The sequence below is a fragment of the Gossypium arboreum genome, chromosome 13 (genome assembly GCF_025698485.1).
Source record: "Gossypium arboreum isolate Shixiya-1 chromosome 13, ASM2569848v2, whole genome shotgun sequence".
Taxonomy (NCBI): domain Eukaryota; kingdom Viridiplantae; phylum Streptophyta; class Magnoliopsida; order Malvales; family Malvaceae; genus Gossypium; species Gossypium arboreum.
Genome location: NC_069082.1, coordinates 123,597,509 through 123,613,185, shown reverse-complemented (window position 1 = coordinate 123,613,185; position 15,677 = coordinate 123,597,509). Strand labels below are relative to the sequence as shown.

At 32.2% G+C, this 15,677-nt stretch overlaps 2 protein-coding genes across 2 annotated transcripts; one reads left to right on the top strand and one right to left on the bottom strand.

The window, feature by feature from the left end:
- Positions 1-1,982: 1,982 nt before the first annotated feature.
- Positions 1,983-5,943, bottom strand: LOC108462196 (beta-galactosidase 15-like). The gene is given in 18 exon segments (XM_053024656.1): positions 1,983-2,112; positions 2,186-2,462; positions 2,551-2,765; positions 2,854-3,078; positions 3,165-3,280; positions 3,375-3,478; positions 3,565-3,761; positions 3,853-4,014; positions 4,113-4,231; positions 4,340-4,427; positions 4,507-4,612; positions 4,699-4,787; positions 4,892-5,035; positions 5,122-5,171; positions 5,174-5,216; positions 5,320-5,386; positions 5,486-5,694; positions 5,788-5,943. Coding segments are annotated over 18 exon segments (2,484 nt in total). The 3' UTR covers positions 1,983-1,995.
- Positions 5,944-10,033: 4,090 nt separating this feature from the next.
- On the top strand, positions 10,034-14,641 carry LOC108464339 (omega-6 fatty acid desaturase, chloroplastic). The gene is made up of 10 exons (XM_017764600.2): positions 10,034-10,614; positions 10,706-10,760; positions 11,457-11,707; positions 12,135-12,278; positions 12,394-12,545; positions 12,871-12,993; positions 13,123-13,300; positions 13,671-13,789; positions 14,004-14,118; positions 14,231-14,641. Exons 1-10 carry the CDS (start codon positions 10,576-10,578, stop codon positions 14,390-14,392), a joined length of 1,338 nt encoding a protein of 445 aa, XP_017620089.1. The 5' UTR covers positions 10,034-10,575; the 3' UTR covers positions 14,393-14,641.
- The last annotated feature ends 1,036 nt before the right edge of the window (positions 14,642-15,677 follow it).

Below are 15,677 nucleotides of genomic sequence, written 5' to 3'. Positions count from 1 at the left end.
TCTAAACTAGGACATATTTATGACCCACGTTTTAATGCTAGGACAACCATTAAATTCGGTTTAGACAAATAAATAGCAGCAGCTAATTAATTTGTCTTAAACTTGACATATTAAATTCATGTCTTAAACTAAGACACATTAAAAACTTTATTTAATTATGTATTGATTTGATAAATTAAAATGAGCTAATTATTTTAAGCTAACTAAATAAACTAACTTAATTATTTCAGCAAATTAAAATGCATATGAAATTAAATAATTTCGAATCGAGCTCAATGAGCTTGCGTCAAAACGAAATTAAATCGGTAACAAGCTGAATTGAGCTAGACAGAGCTCGGGGAGCTGGAAACCTCGGCTTGGTAAGCTTGACCAAAGTAGTTCGCGGGGCGGGTTCGTATCATTTAACTACCGTCCATTCATACACTAATTGCTTAGAAATGAATGAAGTTTAACTTGCAAAATAGATTTGTTTTTCTTTGAAAACAGACAAAAATAAAAATTATACTACAAAGGATAGAGAAAATAGTTTTAGATGGAGATTGTACCGATGGTAATAGATGGAGAGCAGATGCGAAAATACCTTATAGAGCAAGGGATGGAGAAAGTCGAGAGGATGAGAGATGGGAGACAGGAGAAGATCACTTACTATAGGATCAAGAGAGTTATATAAAGTTGATTTCCATAAGGAACGTGTCCTCCTCTGGTCGGTGAATTTATTATTTGGTATCTCTTTTATTAGATTAATTATAAGACATGATGTGATTAAGTTATAACGTATGTTGATAACGAATGCTAGTTATCTTATAGAAGTGGTTGAATAATGTTTTCTCTAAGCCAAGTGAGATGTGTGCTAGGCGAAGGGCCTGCATGGGCCAACATCATTTAGTATCTCCCTTGTTAGGTCAATTTATAAGACCTGATGGGCTGCAAGTATGTTGACTTGACAAAGTTTGGCGGAGGGCCATGTGAAGTATGTCTAAGATATCTAAAAATCAAAGTTTCCCAAACATGATACTCAAGGATATAGATCTTTAATCTCAAGATTTTATTGGCAATTGCACATATTAAACTCAAATCCGAGCACTCAATGGCCCATACCCTTAATCTTTCTCAACAATACTAAGGCTATATTCACATGTCATTTTATTATATTTTTGTTGAATTGGGCCAATAAGACTTTAACAGTGCCTAGCAAAAGGCTAAGATATTGAAAATTTAAATGTTTAGGTTCGAGTTCTACATATACATATTCGAGCCAGAGGCATTGTCACTCATATTATCCATAATAACTTTTCACATTGCTAGTACTCGAATCATAGTAGTTGCGATCCAGAAGTATTCTCCCACCGATTTTGGATGAAAAAAAAAAGGATCTAGAATATTTATAAACGAGCCTTCTCCTCGAGCTGTTTATTTTCTGAGAACCAAGCCTGAGCTGTTAGTAGATCAATCTGCCGTCGGGCTAACACCTGTTAGAGAAAACAGGAAATTATGAAGTACTTGCATGCGCAAATCATTCACTTATACAGGTAAAACATATGTAAAATATCGTTACTATTGCAATGAGCAATGATATCAAAACCCTAGCAATACGAACAACCAGGTGGAAGATGATAAACACTAAAGGAAGCTATATCGATCAAATCAGCTGTGTCTTACGGTGTCAAGAGGTATATATGCTTAGCCTTCTGTATCTTCAAGTCGATTGTAAAGCTACTCAAATTACCTACATTAAGGTTGTCGGGAAAACTGCCTGGGTGCCTTGCTACCACCAAATATTTGGCTTATAATTTAGACAATTGTGGGGTGTTTTAGGGTTTTAAGTTTAGTTTGTAGATTATATCTATAAAAGAACATTTATCATCACAACAAAGAATAAAAAAAAATGCTTTTATTATTTATTATAATTACAAAACCTAAGATAAATTCCTAAAATAATAATAATAATAATTAATTAAAAAATAAAACTAAAAAGACCTAAAATTATTGAAAAATTTAAAAAGTAAAATCTTCACAAACGGCTTCCACAGCTAATTTTTTGACTTCACAAGAAGGTGTTCCGAATTTGTCTTCGGTAATTGTGAAGGAGCACGATTCTTTACCCACACATTCCTGTTAAAATTTTCAAAATATATATTATTAGAAAAAAAATTCAAGATATTTAAAAAATAAAAAAATAACATACCTTTTCAAGAATTGATAAAGCATCCACTTCCGAGTCATTTTCACTTTTGTCAAATGATCCGCACACTCCTTGTGGACTACCAAAGCTAGCAAACTTAATCTTTGAAATCGGTCGATCTTGGCATGATAATTCCACTTCTTTTCCTTCGTGAGTATTTATGCAAACGGATCCAATTTCAACGGTTTGGAATTGTACACCGGAAGGATTACCACCAAATTCCTCAAACAATACCAAAGTGTTCTCACCATCTTTAAGAAATGATCGAGGAACATGATACCTATAAAACAACAAAATTGGAATAATGAAAAAATAATACTCATAATATGAAAATGAATATTTATATACGTAAAAAACTCAAGGGTTACCATCTTTGGGTAGGTTCACCACACTTAGAGACACATTTACTATTACTGTATCTACCACGATAATCACAAGTCTCTGTCTTACAAAGTTGCTTATCAGCTATATAAGATGGCCAATATCTACCAAGGCTATGACCATTCACCCAAGCCATGCCCTTTCCTAAACCTAGTAAATCCACAACAACTGGTTTATTCTCCAATGGAGCTTTGAATGTTGTCTACAATTTCAAAAACACCAAACATAAATATTAATAAAATCAAACATTATATGTAACATTTATAAGTACATGTATTGCTTTTAATTACCTTGTACCAAGTGAAGTTCCTGTAAATCGGAATAGGGTCGGAAACCCATTTGGATGATGATTTTGAAGCACAATCTATGTCAAAAAATTTGTTCGAAATCCCATTCAAACCAACTTTATATGTCCATTTATTTGATGACAAATCCTTGACAATATTTTTGTTCAAAACCAGCTCAATTGGTGATGTAATTCCAGCTCCAACCAGATCAAACATTGGACCATAGTTCTGCATTATTTTGATTCAAATTATACATTAAAATTCTAGGGTTTTTTTTTTATTTGTCGTATATATAGATGTATATATGTATATACCTTGAATCCAACAGTGACACTAAGTAATGATATCAAGTTTTTCCCGAGGGATAGGTTGATGTTCCTCTCAAAAACATATGTCACATCGTTGTTACCATATTTTGACCATTGAGAACCTACGAAAACAAATACATATAAATTTAAATAAATATGTTTTGAATTCAATAATATGTGTATATATATATATATATATATATAGTTCATAATTACCAATATATTCTCCATTGAAAAAAGCATGAAGAACATGACCAGTATCATTGACACGAAGTGTCACTGTTCCATTCAACATGGGATCATCTTTTGCAACATCAATACTGTCCCAAAAAAAAATAATTAATTAATCAAAACATATATAATTTATATTTAAATGAATTGAATATAATTGAGTTAAATAATTTACCTCGTCATATACCACAAATAATCACTAGCATCATTTGCCATATCCTTTTGATCAACAATCTTGTTAAGAGAAACATCTCCCCTTCCTTGGAGAGAAGCCGATTCGATCAACTCGGGTCGCCACGTCCATTTCAAAGAACTCGGTTCACCTTCAGCTTTATTCAATTTCTTAACCATCAATGAAGTTTGAGTAGAAACCTGATTTATTTATTTTTAAATATAAATCCATTTCTAACCATATCATATTGATCATAATTATAATAACACAAAACATGAAAATAGATTTTACCTTCGCGGTATTATATGCTTCCTCCCTACAATCTGGAAGGATACTAATAGACCATGCTGGAACAAAGTAATTAATGCCTCCGAAGTTGACATTCGCATCTATTTTGGTATTTGTATTGCTCAAAAAACAACTTGATTTCTCCTTTGTTTGATAAATAGTAGCCTAATTCATAAATACAATTAAGAACAATAATTAGAAATAAAATGATAAATATTTATAATTTTTTTGAAATAAATTTATATATAAATTAATTTTATTACCATGACTAAATTGCTGAGTTTTTCATTTGTAACATCCCCATTTGTAAGAGAATACTCAATGGAATGTAGAATATCATGAAGCTGCTTTAAATGTCCCCATTTTGGTTGGTTCAAATTTCCTAATAAAAATTAATAATTAATTAAAATAATTATAATTTATATACATACATACATACATACATATATATATATATATATATATATATATATCAAAGGCATGAAATTACCATATTCATCAAGAGGTGCATTATAATCATATGTAGTGGTAATATACGGCCCACCAGAAGTTCTACCAAAATTGGTACCACCATGATACTAAAAAAATGGGGAAACAAAGGGGTTAATTAATAAAATTAAATTATTAATGATTTAATTTTTAAAAAAAATCACTTACCATGTAATAATTTTGTAGTGTACCACCTTTTTGGAAAAATCGAGCAACAGAGTAAGCAAGATCTTCTGGTGTTCTAAGAGGGTCTGCACCACCCCAACTCTTAAACCTAAAATCAATTAAAATAAAATTCAATATAAATTTTATAATTATTTAAATTAAATTATGAACAATTTTAAGAAGAAAAAGAATCACCATCCAGTCCAATTTTCAGTCCACATTTTAGGGGTATTAGGGTCTTTTGGTTTGTATTCATCACAATACCAACCATTACATGTCTCCAACTACAATTATAATTAAACAAAACAAAATCAAAATTCAATTATCACAAAAAAAAAATGTATTTCTAAATGAAATAATATAGTAAAGAATAAATTAAATACAATACCATAGGCTTTGGAGCAGCAATTTGTTGACACATGATCCACGGGATACCAATATCAAGAGAATCAGCCATTTGAGCACACCAATTAATATATGATTTCCCGTCATCTCCATATGGATCCATAACATTTCCATATTCATTCTCAATCTATACATATAGATATACATTTAATTTTGATATTATTTAAATATATAATAAATAAAAAATAAAACATAAAATTTTATCATATATACATACCGAGCTAGAATGATATTTCCTCCTTGGGATGCAAATAATTTTTCTTTTTCACCATATCGACTATCAATGTTGTAAAATTTTTCATTTCATTCTAATAATAATAATAATAAAACACATTATTTACATATATAAATAAACAAAAATAGAACAAAATTTTTATTTTTAAAAGAGTTACCGAAAACTAAAAGATTTACCATAAAGACATCGTTTTTAGTACGGAGAGAAACTCCAGGCATGTTATGCAACCATACAGGGAAGCCTCTAATAAAAAAAATAATAAAACTGTTAGTGCTGAAAAAAATAATTAAATAATTTATTAAATAACATAATTAGTTAAAATTTTAAAATAAATTAATTTACCCATAATTCCACTCAGCACAAGTATAAGGTCCAATTCGAAGAATTGCATATAAACTTTGGTCTTGAATCGTTTTAAGAAATCGAATAATATCATGATTTCCACTAAAATCATACTGACGACGGGCTGGTTCATGTGCATTCCAAAACACATATGTTTCAACCGCATCCAATCCACCTTCTTTGGCTTTTCTTATAAGATCCGGCCACATCTAATAAAAAAAAAAAAAAAAAAAACTAATCAATCAATCATTCGAAATCATATTATAAAAAAAATCTCAAATAATTTAAATGTAAAATATTACCTGAGCAGTACTTCTCGGATAATGAATCGAACCTGAAAGGATAATTCTATGATTTCCATCAATTATGATAGACCTTGAATCATGAGTAACATTAAGCGCATTCGAATGAAATAAGAAGAAAGAAAAAATAAGAGCAGAAAATAAAATATTGAACATATCCATTTTTTTCAACCCTGTAAAGCAGAAGAAAAAGTGTTGAGTGAAAAATGAGAAGAGTGTGATAATGTATTTATAAGGGTAGTAATTGAATTCATATCAAATACTAGATTTTCAAAAGATATTTACTTTGATTTATTTACTATTTTAGTTAGATTTATATTATTAGTTAAATCAGCATATTATCATTAAATAGATTTTGGATTTAATAATACGAGTTGACAGCATTAATTAAATAAACTTTTTAATTATAATTAATTAAATTCTCGTATTATTAAAACATTTAGAGTTTTAGTTATATTAAATTAAGGTTTCTTTGGATAAGTATGGATGTTCTAGGATTAATTTGAGCAATTTTCTGTAAAAATAGAGTTTTGGGGCAATTCTAGTTCTTCAGACCCAGGACGGGTGTTTTCGGCAGTTGCGATCAGGTCGATGAAGGCAGCTGAAAGTCTTCGAAAGCAGTTTAATTTCGGGCGGTTCAGAATCCAGGACTTTGTGTGGATCGCCTTTCTTCTGTTATGCCAAAACATTAACAGGGAATGAGAAGGCAGCCTTAGCAATGTTTGTAGCGAACATATAGAAATAAAGGAAGAAATCCGGGCATACTCTGTTTAGAAAATATAGTGATATATACGAGGCAAAAGCATACCTTCCAAGCTCCAGAAGAGCATTTTATCTTTCTGGAGAAGGATCATTGGGGAGATGTTGCAAGTCAGTATGCTCAACTTTGCAACCTGCCAATAACAAAATCATTTGCATTAGCAGGAGCGAAGGCAGGAAATTTGGGGCGGAAATTAAATTTTAATTTTTACAATAATAAAATTATAATTTTAACATTTAATTTTTTTTATCATCTTTAGAAAGGATACCCTAATAAGAAATGCAGAGACAAAACCGAGTGAAACTCATTCCCGATGGGGCAGTCTGGCCACTGAGCAATTAGTGAAGGGTATATCCATAATGACTTTTCACATCACTGCGCAACCACGATTCAGCTATAATGTTAACCGTAGTAACTATTCACATTGCTAGTACTCGAATCAAAGTAGTAGTTGCCCAAGTGTTAATTTTGGAAATGGTTATGTTGAAGTTTAAGTTTTCATGAATTATATCTACGGTGTTAATGACTTAAAATGATGTATGTGCATTGTGTAATATTAGTTTATTTAAGGAAAGAATATGTTAAAAGTGTAGTAAGAGACATGGAATTAATCATGAATTAGACTTGAATGATTGATCTAATTATGTGATGTTATAAGTGGTTAGGGACTTAATTGTAAAAGATAAAAATTTTAAATTTTAATAGCAAATAATGATTGGAAAGGGTCCTATACTATAGTTATTAAATCGGATTCAAATTTGATTGGATAAATTATGTAATATGAATGTTTTGGATATTAGGGTTGTAAAGGATTAAATTGGAATAAATGCATTCATGTTTAAATGATCGTAAATTATTTGAATTGTACGGATAATGAGTTTTTGTTTTCGAACTTAAATTTTATAGCGAAAGATGGCGTAGGACTGTCTCATAACAAAGGAAAAGTTAAAGCCGTTAACAAATAGTCGCTTTCGATTTATGCTTCTATAATTCAATTTCAATTTGCTTTCGTAAACTAATTAATTGTTATAATCAATATGCCTATGCATTGAGGTAATGACATCTTTCTCTATAAACTTTGAATAATGGATTCAATTGATGATATTTGGAATTTGTGATAAATATTCGAATTTGTGTTTGTTATTTATATAAATTTTGAGACGTTGATATTATGATGGTATGTGTTACAAAGCTGATTATGATGTAATGGCTCGTTAAACAATGCTAGACGTGGTTCGGGTATACCTAGCAAGCCATAGGGTCATCGATATAGTGATTTACTAGCCATCATTGTCGAGCAATCTGAGATGGCAAAATGAACAGTACAAACAAATAGTAAAAGTGATAGTTGTCAGACAACCCAAGACGGTACAATATACAAATTCTAAAAGTCATTGTTATCGAGTAACCCAGGATATTAGAATAAAATAGATTTGTGTATCCGCCTTAATGTTTATCTTCGAGTAATAAGGGCCAGAATCAATAAGTATTCAAAACAGGGGCGAAGCCAGAACAAATTTTTAAGGGGACCAAATAAAAATTTAATTTTTTATAGTCTATATCTTTATAATTTTTATAGGATTAAATTGAATTTCTCTAATTTGGGGGGGGGGCAAAGCACAATTTTACCTTTACTAATTTAAAATTTTAAAAAAATTTCAATGGCCTAAATATAAATTTTCTATTTTAGAGGAGGCCAGGGCCACTGCTAGCCCCCCTTTGTATCCGCCTCTGATTGAAAATGATATTAAAATATGAAATAAATAAGAAAGCAGAAAAATGATATGATTAGTTAAATTAGTATTTATCAAAATAATTTATACTTGTTATTATACTTAGTTTATTCTTAATGCAATATGTTTGAATTTCAATTATATTAGCACCATTGAATATTCAATACTCAATGTACGTTTTGTTGATTTATGTGCGTAGATATCAGACGTGGATTTCAACTAGTTGAAAATGTCAAAGCATCCATTCTAGAAAGCTCAGCTCCAAAATTTTTTTGCTAACTCTTTTGTATGTATATATATGTTTGAGTTGGAATGACATGTACGTAGATTGTTTTGGGTATGTTGTTTAAGGGTTCATTTTGGTATATTTGGTATTTTTGGTACTTAACCTAAAAGGTTTTATAAGATGAATTTTTATCTTTAATTAGTAGATAGTTAAGCTAGTTTTTATAAGTTTGTTTATGTGAATTAGTTGGTTAAATGATGTTACATCGATGGTTATAATTTGATGATGTTTGGTTTTGTTTATATGAGTTTAATTGATGATGTTAATTTGATGTAAAGTTTATGTATGTTTGAGGTACCATTTTTTATGGTTTGAACACTTGGAAATGTGTATTTAGAGTTATTTTACCATTGAGTTTTGAGATAACATGAAAGACCATAAGAATAAAATTTACTTTATATTTTGATCTATATGCGTAGTGCCTCGAGACAAGTGATTTTTGTCACGAGATAAGTAAACTTTGAAACTAAATTAGTTGTGCCCTACTCTAGGTCTCGAAACAAGAATCCCTTGTCTCGAGACAGTTAAACATCGAAGCAAATTTAAGGAAACATGGAAGGTTGGTCTCTAGACCTAGTCTCGAGACACCACCTTTAGTGTCTTGAGACATATTGACATCGAACCAAAAATAGTTAAAATAAAGTGAGTTCTATCTCGAGACAAGGAGTCCTCTGTCTCGAGACACAACATTGAAATTTGATAGTTAAGTTTGAATTTGATTTCTAATTCTAAATTTGACCCACCATAACCCCGCAGTATGATGAATTGAATCCTAAACACTATCAATACATATTAGTGAGTATGATTGATGATTAAATTGCTTCGATAACGTAACGTGACATCATGCATTTGAATCTATCAACCAAATTAAATGTGGAGTGTTACAATATTAAGCCCACACAACTTTCAACTTCCAACCTTAACACCCTCTCCACAACCTTTGGCTTTCCGCCCGTCTCCCAACCGAGCAAAAGATGAGTAAGGAGATTATAGAATAGTTAAATTTGTAAGCTCCGATACGTGTCCATTGCTTTTGATTTGATAAGGAATTGGTCAAATTCTTGGGGATCATACATGATGTTGCTATTGTTTTCATAAACCATTTTCCCAATGAGTTAAGGACGGTGGTCAATCAACTTTTAACTCTTTGATGGAACATGGAAAACGTGCATCAAATCGAAGTGGGGAAGTGGAAGCTTTATGAGAGAGATTAGGGCATGCAATTCATGCTTTTCAATGGGAGAGCTTTTCAAAATTAGGGAAATGTCACAAATCCACGCAACGCAACGCAACTTGTACATGTCCAAAAACGAGTTGCCGGTGAGGAAGTTTACTCGTTCGGGGAAAAGTTCAATACGTCGAATTTAAGTGCATATATCTCAATTTAAACATTTATATGGTCGGCGGATTATTTTTCTATTTATGATATTTTTAGTATTTAATAAAAAATAAATATATTCAGAATATCAAGAATGGAAAATTTAAAAACCTAATTATCAAATACAGAAATATCTCATACAATGTATAAAGGCATAGACATGGTGGCATGGTTTAACAATTTATGGGAAAAATTAAAACCAACCCTTCTTGATTCATTCGAAAACAAGAAGGAAAACAAAACCCAAATCCAGAAAGCCATGGATGATAAAACAAAATGGTAAGGGGTAGTGGTAGCCATTAGTGTTGAATAACGCGTGCATTGTTATCCACAAAAAGAAAAAGGCGGTTTAGAGAGGGAGAGAGACACAGACCACACAAGAATTGTAAACTTGGCTGGAGTTGTGTTGTCAATATTATCATTTCCATTGAAGAGAGAGGGGTTCAGAGTCTTTTCAAAGTGTTCTCTCTCTCTATTTTTTGTCCCTTCCTTTCTTTTGTCCTTTAAAACGGCTTAAAAAAAGCCTATCTTTCTCCTCCCTGTCTTCTTCTTCTCTTCAACTTCATTAAACACTCTTCTAAGAAGAGAAGGGAAAAAGGGAAGGTGCCTGCTTTCCGTCATTCCCAATTCCATGGCTTGTAAAATCTCAAATTCCATGTTCATTTGCTTGGTATGTTCTGATTTCTCAATATTTTTAGAAATATATATATGTTCTTTGTTTTGAATTCTAAATTTCGTTCCTTTGTTGGTTTGATTTTCAGGGTCCTAGTCAAAGGCCAATTAGGAGCCAAACAATTGCTATTCATTCTTCTACTGGTATTCAACTTTCTTTCTCTCTTTAATCTTGGCTATTAAACTCAATAATTTCAACCTGTAGACCACTTGGTGAAGTTTTTGGTACATTTGGTGGGATGGGTTTTGTTAGTTTGATGTTCTTCATAAGCTAGTGTTCTTTGCCATGGTTTCTTTGAGCTGCATTATCTGTTGACTATGCCAATTTCATTTCTAAGTTAATCAGTGCCTTATCTGACTCTCTTGCACCATAGTGTTAGTGTCACTGGTTCTGATAATTAGGTATAGTATTTCTTAAGACATCATTTTATTTGCAAACTTGAATAAGCTAAGCTGCAAAAAGAGGACATGGGGTACCTTATGAAACAAATTAACAACAATTAAACCATTATGTGGATGCTCTCTTGCTTATGCTTTGAAGTTGAAGCACTGAATGGCTATATGCTCAATTGAAAGAACTTCAAGACTCAAGTGGACAAGTAGGTAGTTTCTTGTTGTTCATCGGGCCCCATGTGAAGCTTCTTGTCAAGAAATTATAGACTTCTGAACTAGTTTTTACCAAATACGATGTTAACTTCTTGATCTAAATCAATCGAGTCCTTTCAGAGTTGTTAGCCTTCCCGCATGTATGATTAGCATTGTGTGGTATGAACCTATATGCTATCATTCCATATGATTTCCTCTCATTTACCGTTTTAATGCCTTTTTCTCCCCCATTAGCAAGTATCTGTCATTTGAGGTGGGACAATCTTCTCGTTAAGGGAATTAACCATAGGAAGGGTATAATTCCCTTAAGAAGGAATAAAGTCATACAAGCTGTGGCGGTTCCAGTAAGACCATCTTCAGCAGACAGTGCTGACAGTGCTGAGTACAGAAAACTGTTAGCGGAAACTTATGGATTCAGGCAAATTGGAGAGCCTCTTCCTGATAATGTTACATTAAAGGATGTTATAGACACCCTTCCAAGAAAGGTATTCTTTTTTATGGTTCCCATACATCCTACTTGTTCAGATCATTTGCGATGAATTTGGTCCAGGGTATAATGTTTTGCCATTTTGAACATGCTGCTGATTGAGTTTTTGGGTTCTATGATTGTCTGTATGAGCAAGATTGTATAATGAGATAATTTTATTGAAGAATTGTGCCTTTGTTCCTTTCATGGTTAAATATAATAAAACAGTTTTGCAGTTACAGTGGATCAGGTTGTTCGAGCATGTTTCTTATTAATGACTTATTCCGATAATCTGAACTGAGGGGAGCAAAAAATTAAACATGACTGTTTTTCTTCTTCTTTTTTTATTACCGAATTGAATTTATGAACATGAATATGAAAATGCTAGCTTAACCAATAAATCTCTTTACTGATTTCCTCTTCTTTTGCCCAAATTTTCCTTTAAGGTGTTTGAGATTGACGATGTGAAAGCATGGACTTCAGTTTTAATATCTGTCACTTCCTATGCATTGGGGATCTTCATGATTTCAAAAGCCCCATGGTATCTACTTCCTTTAGCTTGGGCATGGACAGGAACAGCAATAACTGGGGTACATTTCTTTACAGTCTCTTCATTTTTTACCCTTTATTTGTTATAAAACCAAATACAGACATACTTCTATGCCACCTTATTTACTGTATCTTTTTCCCCTGCAATTTCTTTAGTTCTTTGTTATAGGCCACGATTGCGCTCACAAATCATTTTCAAAAAACAAATTATTGGAAGACATTGTGGGAACTCTGGCCTTTCTACCACTAATATACCCATATGAGCCATGGCGGTTTAAGCATGACAGGCACCATGCAAAGACAAACATGTACGTATGATATGTTTATTGTTTTATTATTATCACTGTTGCAGTGAAGTTTTTCAATGTCATTACAGGGGATGCAAATAACATTTTTGCTGCACATGTGCTAGATTTTTGCATATATGTCCTACCCCTTTTAGATGATTAGCTCCTTTACTGCCATGTTATCCTTATACATGTAGTGTAAGCACTTGAATTTCCACACAAGTTGTTTGATATTGTTGCTTTGGGGTGACTAGTTTGGGATTCGATTCAGCTACCACAAAATTCAGCAATGTTCTAATGTTTCACACATTTCTACCCAAGTTATATTATTTATTCATATCTGTAGGCTCTCAGAAGATACAGCTTGGCACCCTGTTTGGGAAAAAGAGTTTGAGACTTCTCCTTTTCTACGCAAAGCAATCATGTTCGGTTATGGCCCATTTCGACCTTGGATGTCCATAGCTCACTGGTATGGATGCAAAATAGTTGGTTCTTTTTATTCTGGACTGCAGTGCCCACGCTTATCTTAAATGAGTTAAACACACTTCACTTCCATCCTCTTCTCCTACAATTTGACTTGTACATTTTAAATGCATAGGTTGATATGGCACTTTGATTTGAACAAGTTCAGACCGAATGAAGTCAAAAGAGTGAAGATCAGTTTGGCTTGTGTTTTTGCATTTATGGCAATTGGATGGCCATTGATCATCTATAAGACGGGAATAATGGGATGGATCAAGTTTTGGCTAATGCCATGGTTAGGCTATCACTTTTGGGTAATGCTACTTCCAAGTTTCATGTGGTTATATTTTATGAGTTCAAACATCTTTAACAGGAAATCATCACTTGATAAGATTTGATACCTGTGAAACTCTATACCAGTTTGGTGGACAATAATTTATCTTCTAATGCCATTTAATCATGTGGAAAACCGGCCTTATTTCTTTTAGTCTAATATTGACCAAAGTGATACTTGAAACAAGAGCTATTTGAAGCGAATAACTTCATATATTTGCATGTTTTGTTATGAGTTGATTAATCATAGATTGTCAACCCGTGGCTTGATGTGAATGTGAGTGATTTAATTATGCAAATGAAACTTATTTATATACCCTTAGAACTTGTGGTTTTTCTTAAATTGGCCAGATGAGTACATTCACAATGGTGCATCACACGGCCCCTCATATACCCTTCAAACATTCAGATGAATGGAATGCGGCTCAGGCTCAGCTTAATGGAACAGTGCATTGTGATTACCCTCGTTGGTAAATATATTAATTTTGCTGCCCTTCTATCGATCTTTTATTTGAGCCATCATGTTTCCCGAAAGCTGATAAACTAGATTGTAGAATTAGCTTTATTAGACATCATATTAGGGGATGCCTTTCCACTATTTCTTCATTCAACATCTCATCTATTTCCTCGGATTCCATGTCCTTGAAGACTCTGGCAAAATGCTGAACTTTATATATTTGACAGGATTGAGGTCCTCTGCCATGATATCAATGTCCACATTCCGCATCATGTATCTTCAAGGATACCAAGTTATAATCTACGAGCAGCACATAAGTCTATTCAAGAGAACTGGGGACCGGTATGGAGCAGTACTTTTTTAAAATAGTTTGTAGAACAACAATATGGTTATTTTCAAACTCCCTCAGGAGATGCTAATGATTGTTCTCATTGCATGTTAATGTTCATGACAGTATCTGAACGAGGCTACATGGAATTGGCGTCTGATGAAGACGATAATGACAGTGTGCCATGTTTACGACAAGGAGCAAAATTACATCGGTTTTGATGAACTTGCACCTAATGAAGCTTCTCCAATCACATTCCTGAAAAGAGTAATGCCTGATTATGCTTAACTCCTTGTTAAACACCTTGGGGGTCCATTGCTTTTAGGTACTTCCTTATCTGGTAGCAGCCATCACTTTTTGGGTCAAATTAGGTAATGTTATTCCAGTTTCAGAAAGTATATTATTCATTTGAATGGTGAATCATTCTTGAAAGTATGATAGTGCAAGTTCCCTGGAAATATCTTTTGTTGATTTTGACTGCCGATACATATATATAGCAATTTATGAATCATGATAGTTGATGGATTTTACTCACAATTATATAGTTCTCACTATATGTTGCTTAGACTCGAATCTTGATTTTCCTTAAGTTTATATATATATATATATATTCATTCACTATGAAGTAATAATATTTTGTTTGAGTGGTAGTGATGATTATTAATTATTATTAGTATCACACCTTGTCATTCTTTTGACATAATTGTTAGTTACAGGTGCCCCAAAGCTTTAAGTTTGCTTCATTCATACTTAAAAGTATTTGGATGGCAACAATCATTCCCCTTTTATCAACTTCAATTCATTCATGGACGTTTAACAAAGCCGCAATTTACTTCGTTTTTTTTAATTACAACCTTTGATTTTCATTTTTTCAGATTAAACTCAATACATTATTGCATTTCCCCATTAATATGTTAATAATACCAAAAGGGTAAATTTAACCAGATCCTTCAATTTTAAGCAAAATTCAACACATAATAATTAGGGTAAAATCCATTCATATTGATTCCAAAGTTTGTTTAAAATTGTAGTTTATACGGATAGAACATTAATGTATGGGATATGATAGGGAAAATATTTGGTACACTATTAGTAAGGTTTTTAGACTTCATAAGTAGGGCTAGGGGTTGATTAAGGGTTTAGACGTGATTATGGGTTGGCGCGGGTTGTAACAAAATTTTAGACCTATTTTATAGGCCCAGGTCGGCTCGGCCTAAAAAATAGTCTAAAATTTTGTTCAAGCCCAACTTAGATAAAAAAAGTTAAAATTTGAGCCTGGCCCGACCCGACCTGCTCGTATTAAATTCTTATTATTATTTACATAAAAATAAATTTTAAAAATATAATAAGTTAAATACACTAAAAAAATTAAAATACTAAGATAAGTACAACTTAACTATTAAATGCCTCTAAAATAGTAACAAAATTAATAATAAAATAAGAGTTATACAATATTCAAATTATAACAACAAAATAGTAGCAATATAATAGTGAAATGACAACAAAACAACGACAAAAGTGAAAAAATAATAGCAATTTTTGTTTCTGCAAATTCAGGTTGAGCTCGAGCAAA

Bases quoted from the DNA above. Each gene is read 5' to 3' on its own strand.
- LOC108464339 (XM_017764600.2), top strand. From the start codon at position 10,576: ATGGCTTGTAAAATCTCAAATTCCATGTTCATTTGCTTG. The intron at 11,708-12,134 runs GTATTCTTTTTT...TTTTCCTTTAAG, and splicing joins TAGACACCCTTCCAAGAAAG to GTGTTTGAGATTGACGATGT. The intron at 12,994-13,122 runs GTATGGATGCAA...TTAAATGCATAG, and splicing joins TGGATGTCCATAGCTCACTG to GTTGATATGGCACTTTGATT.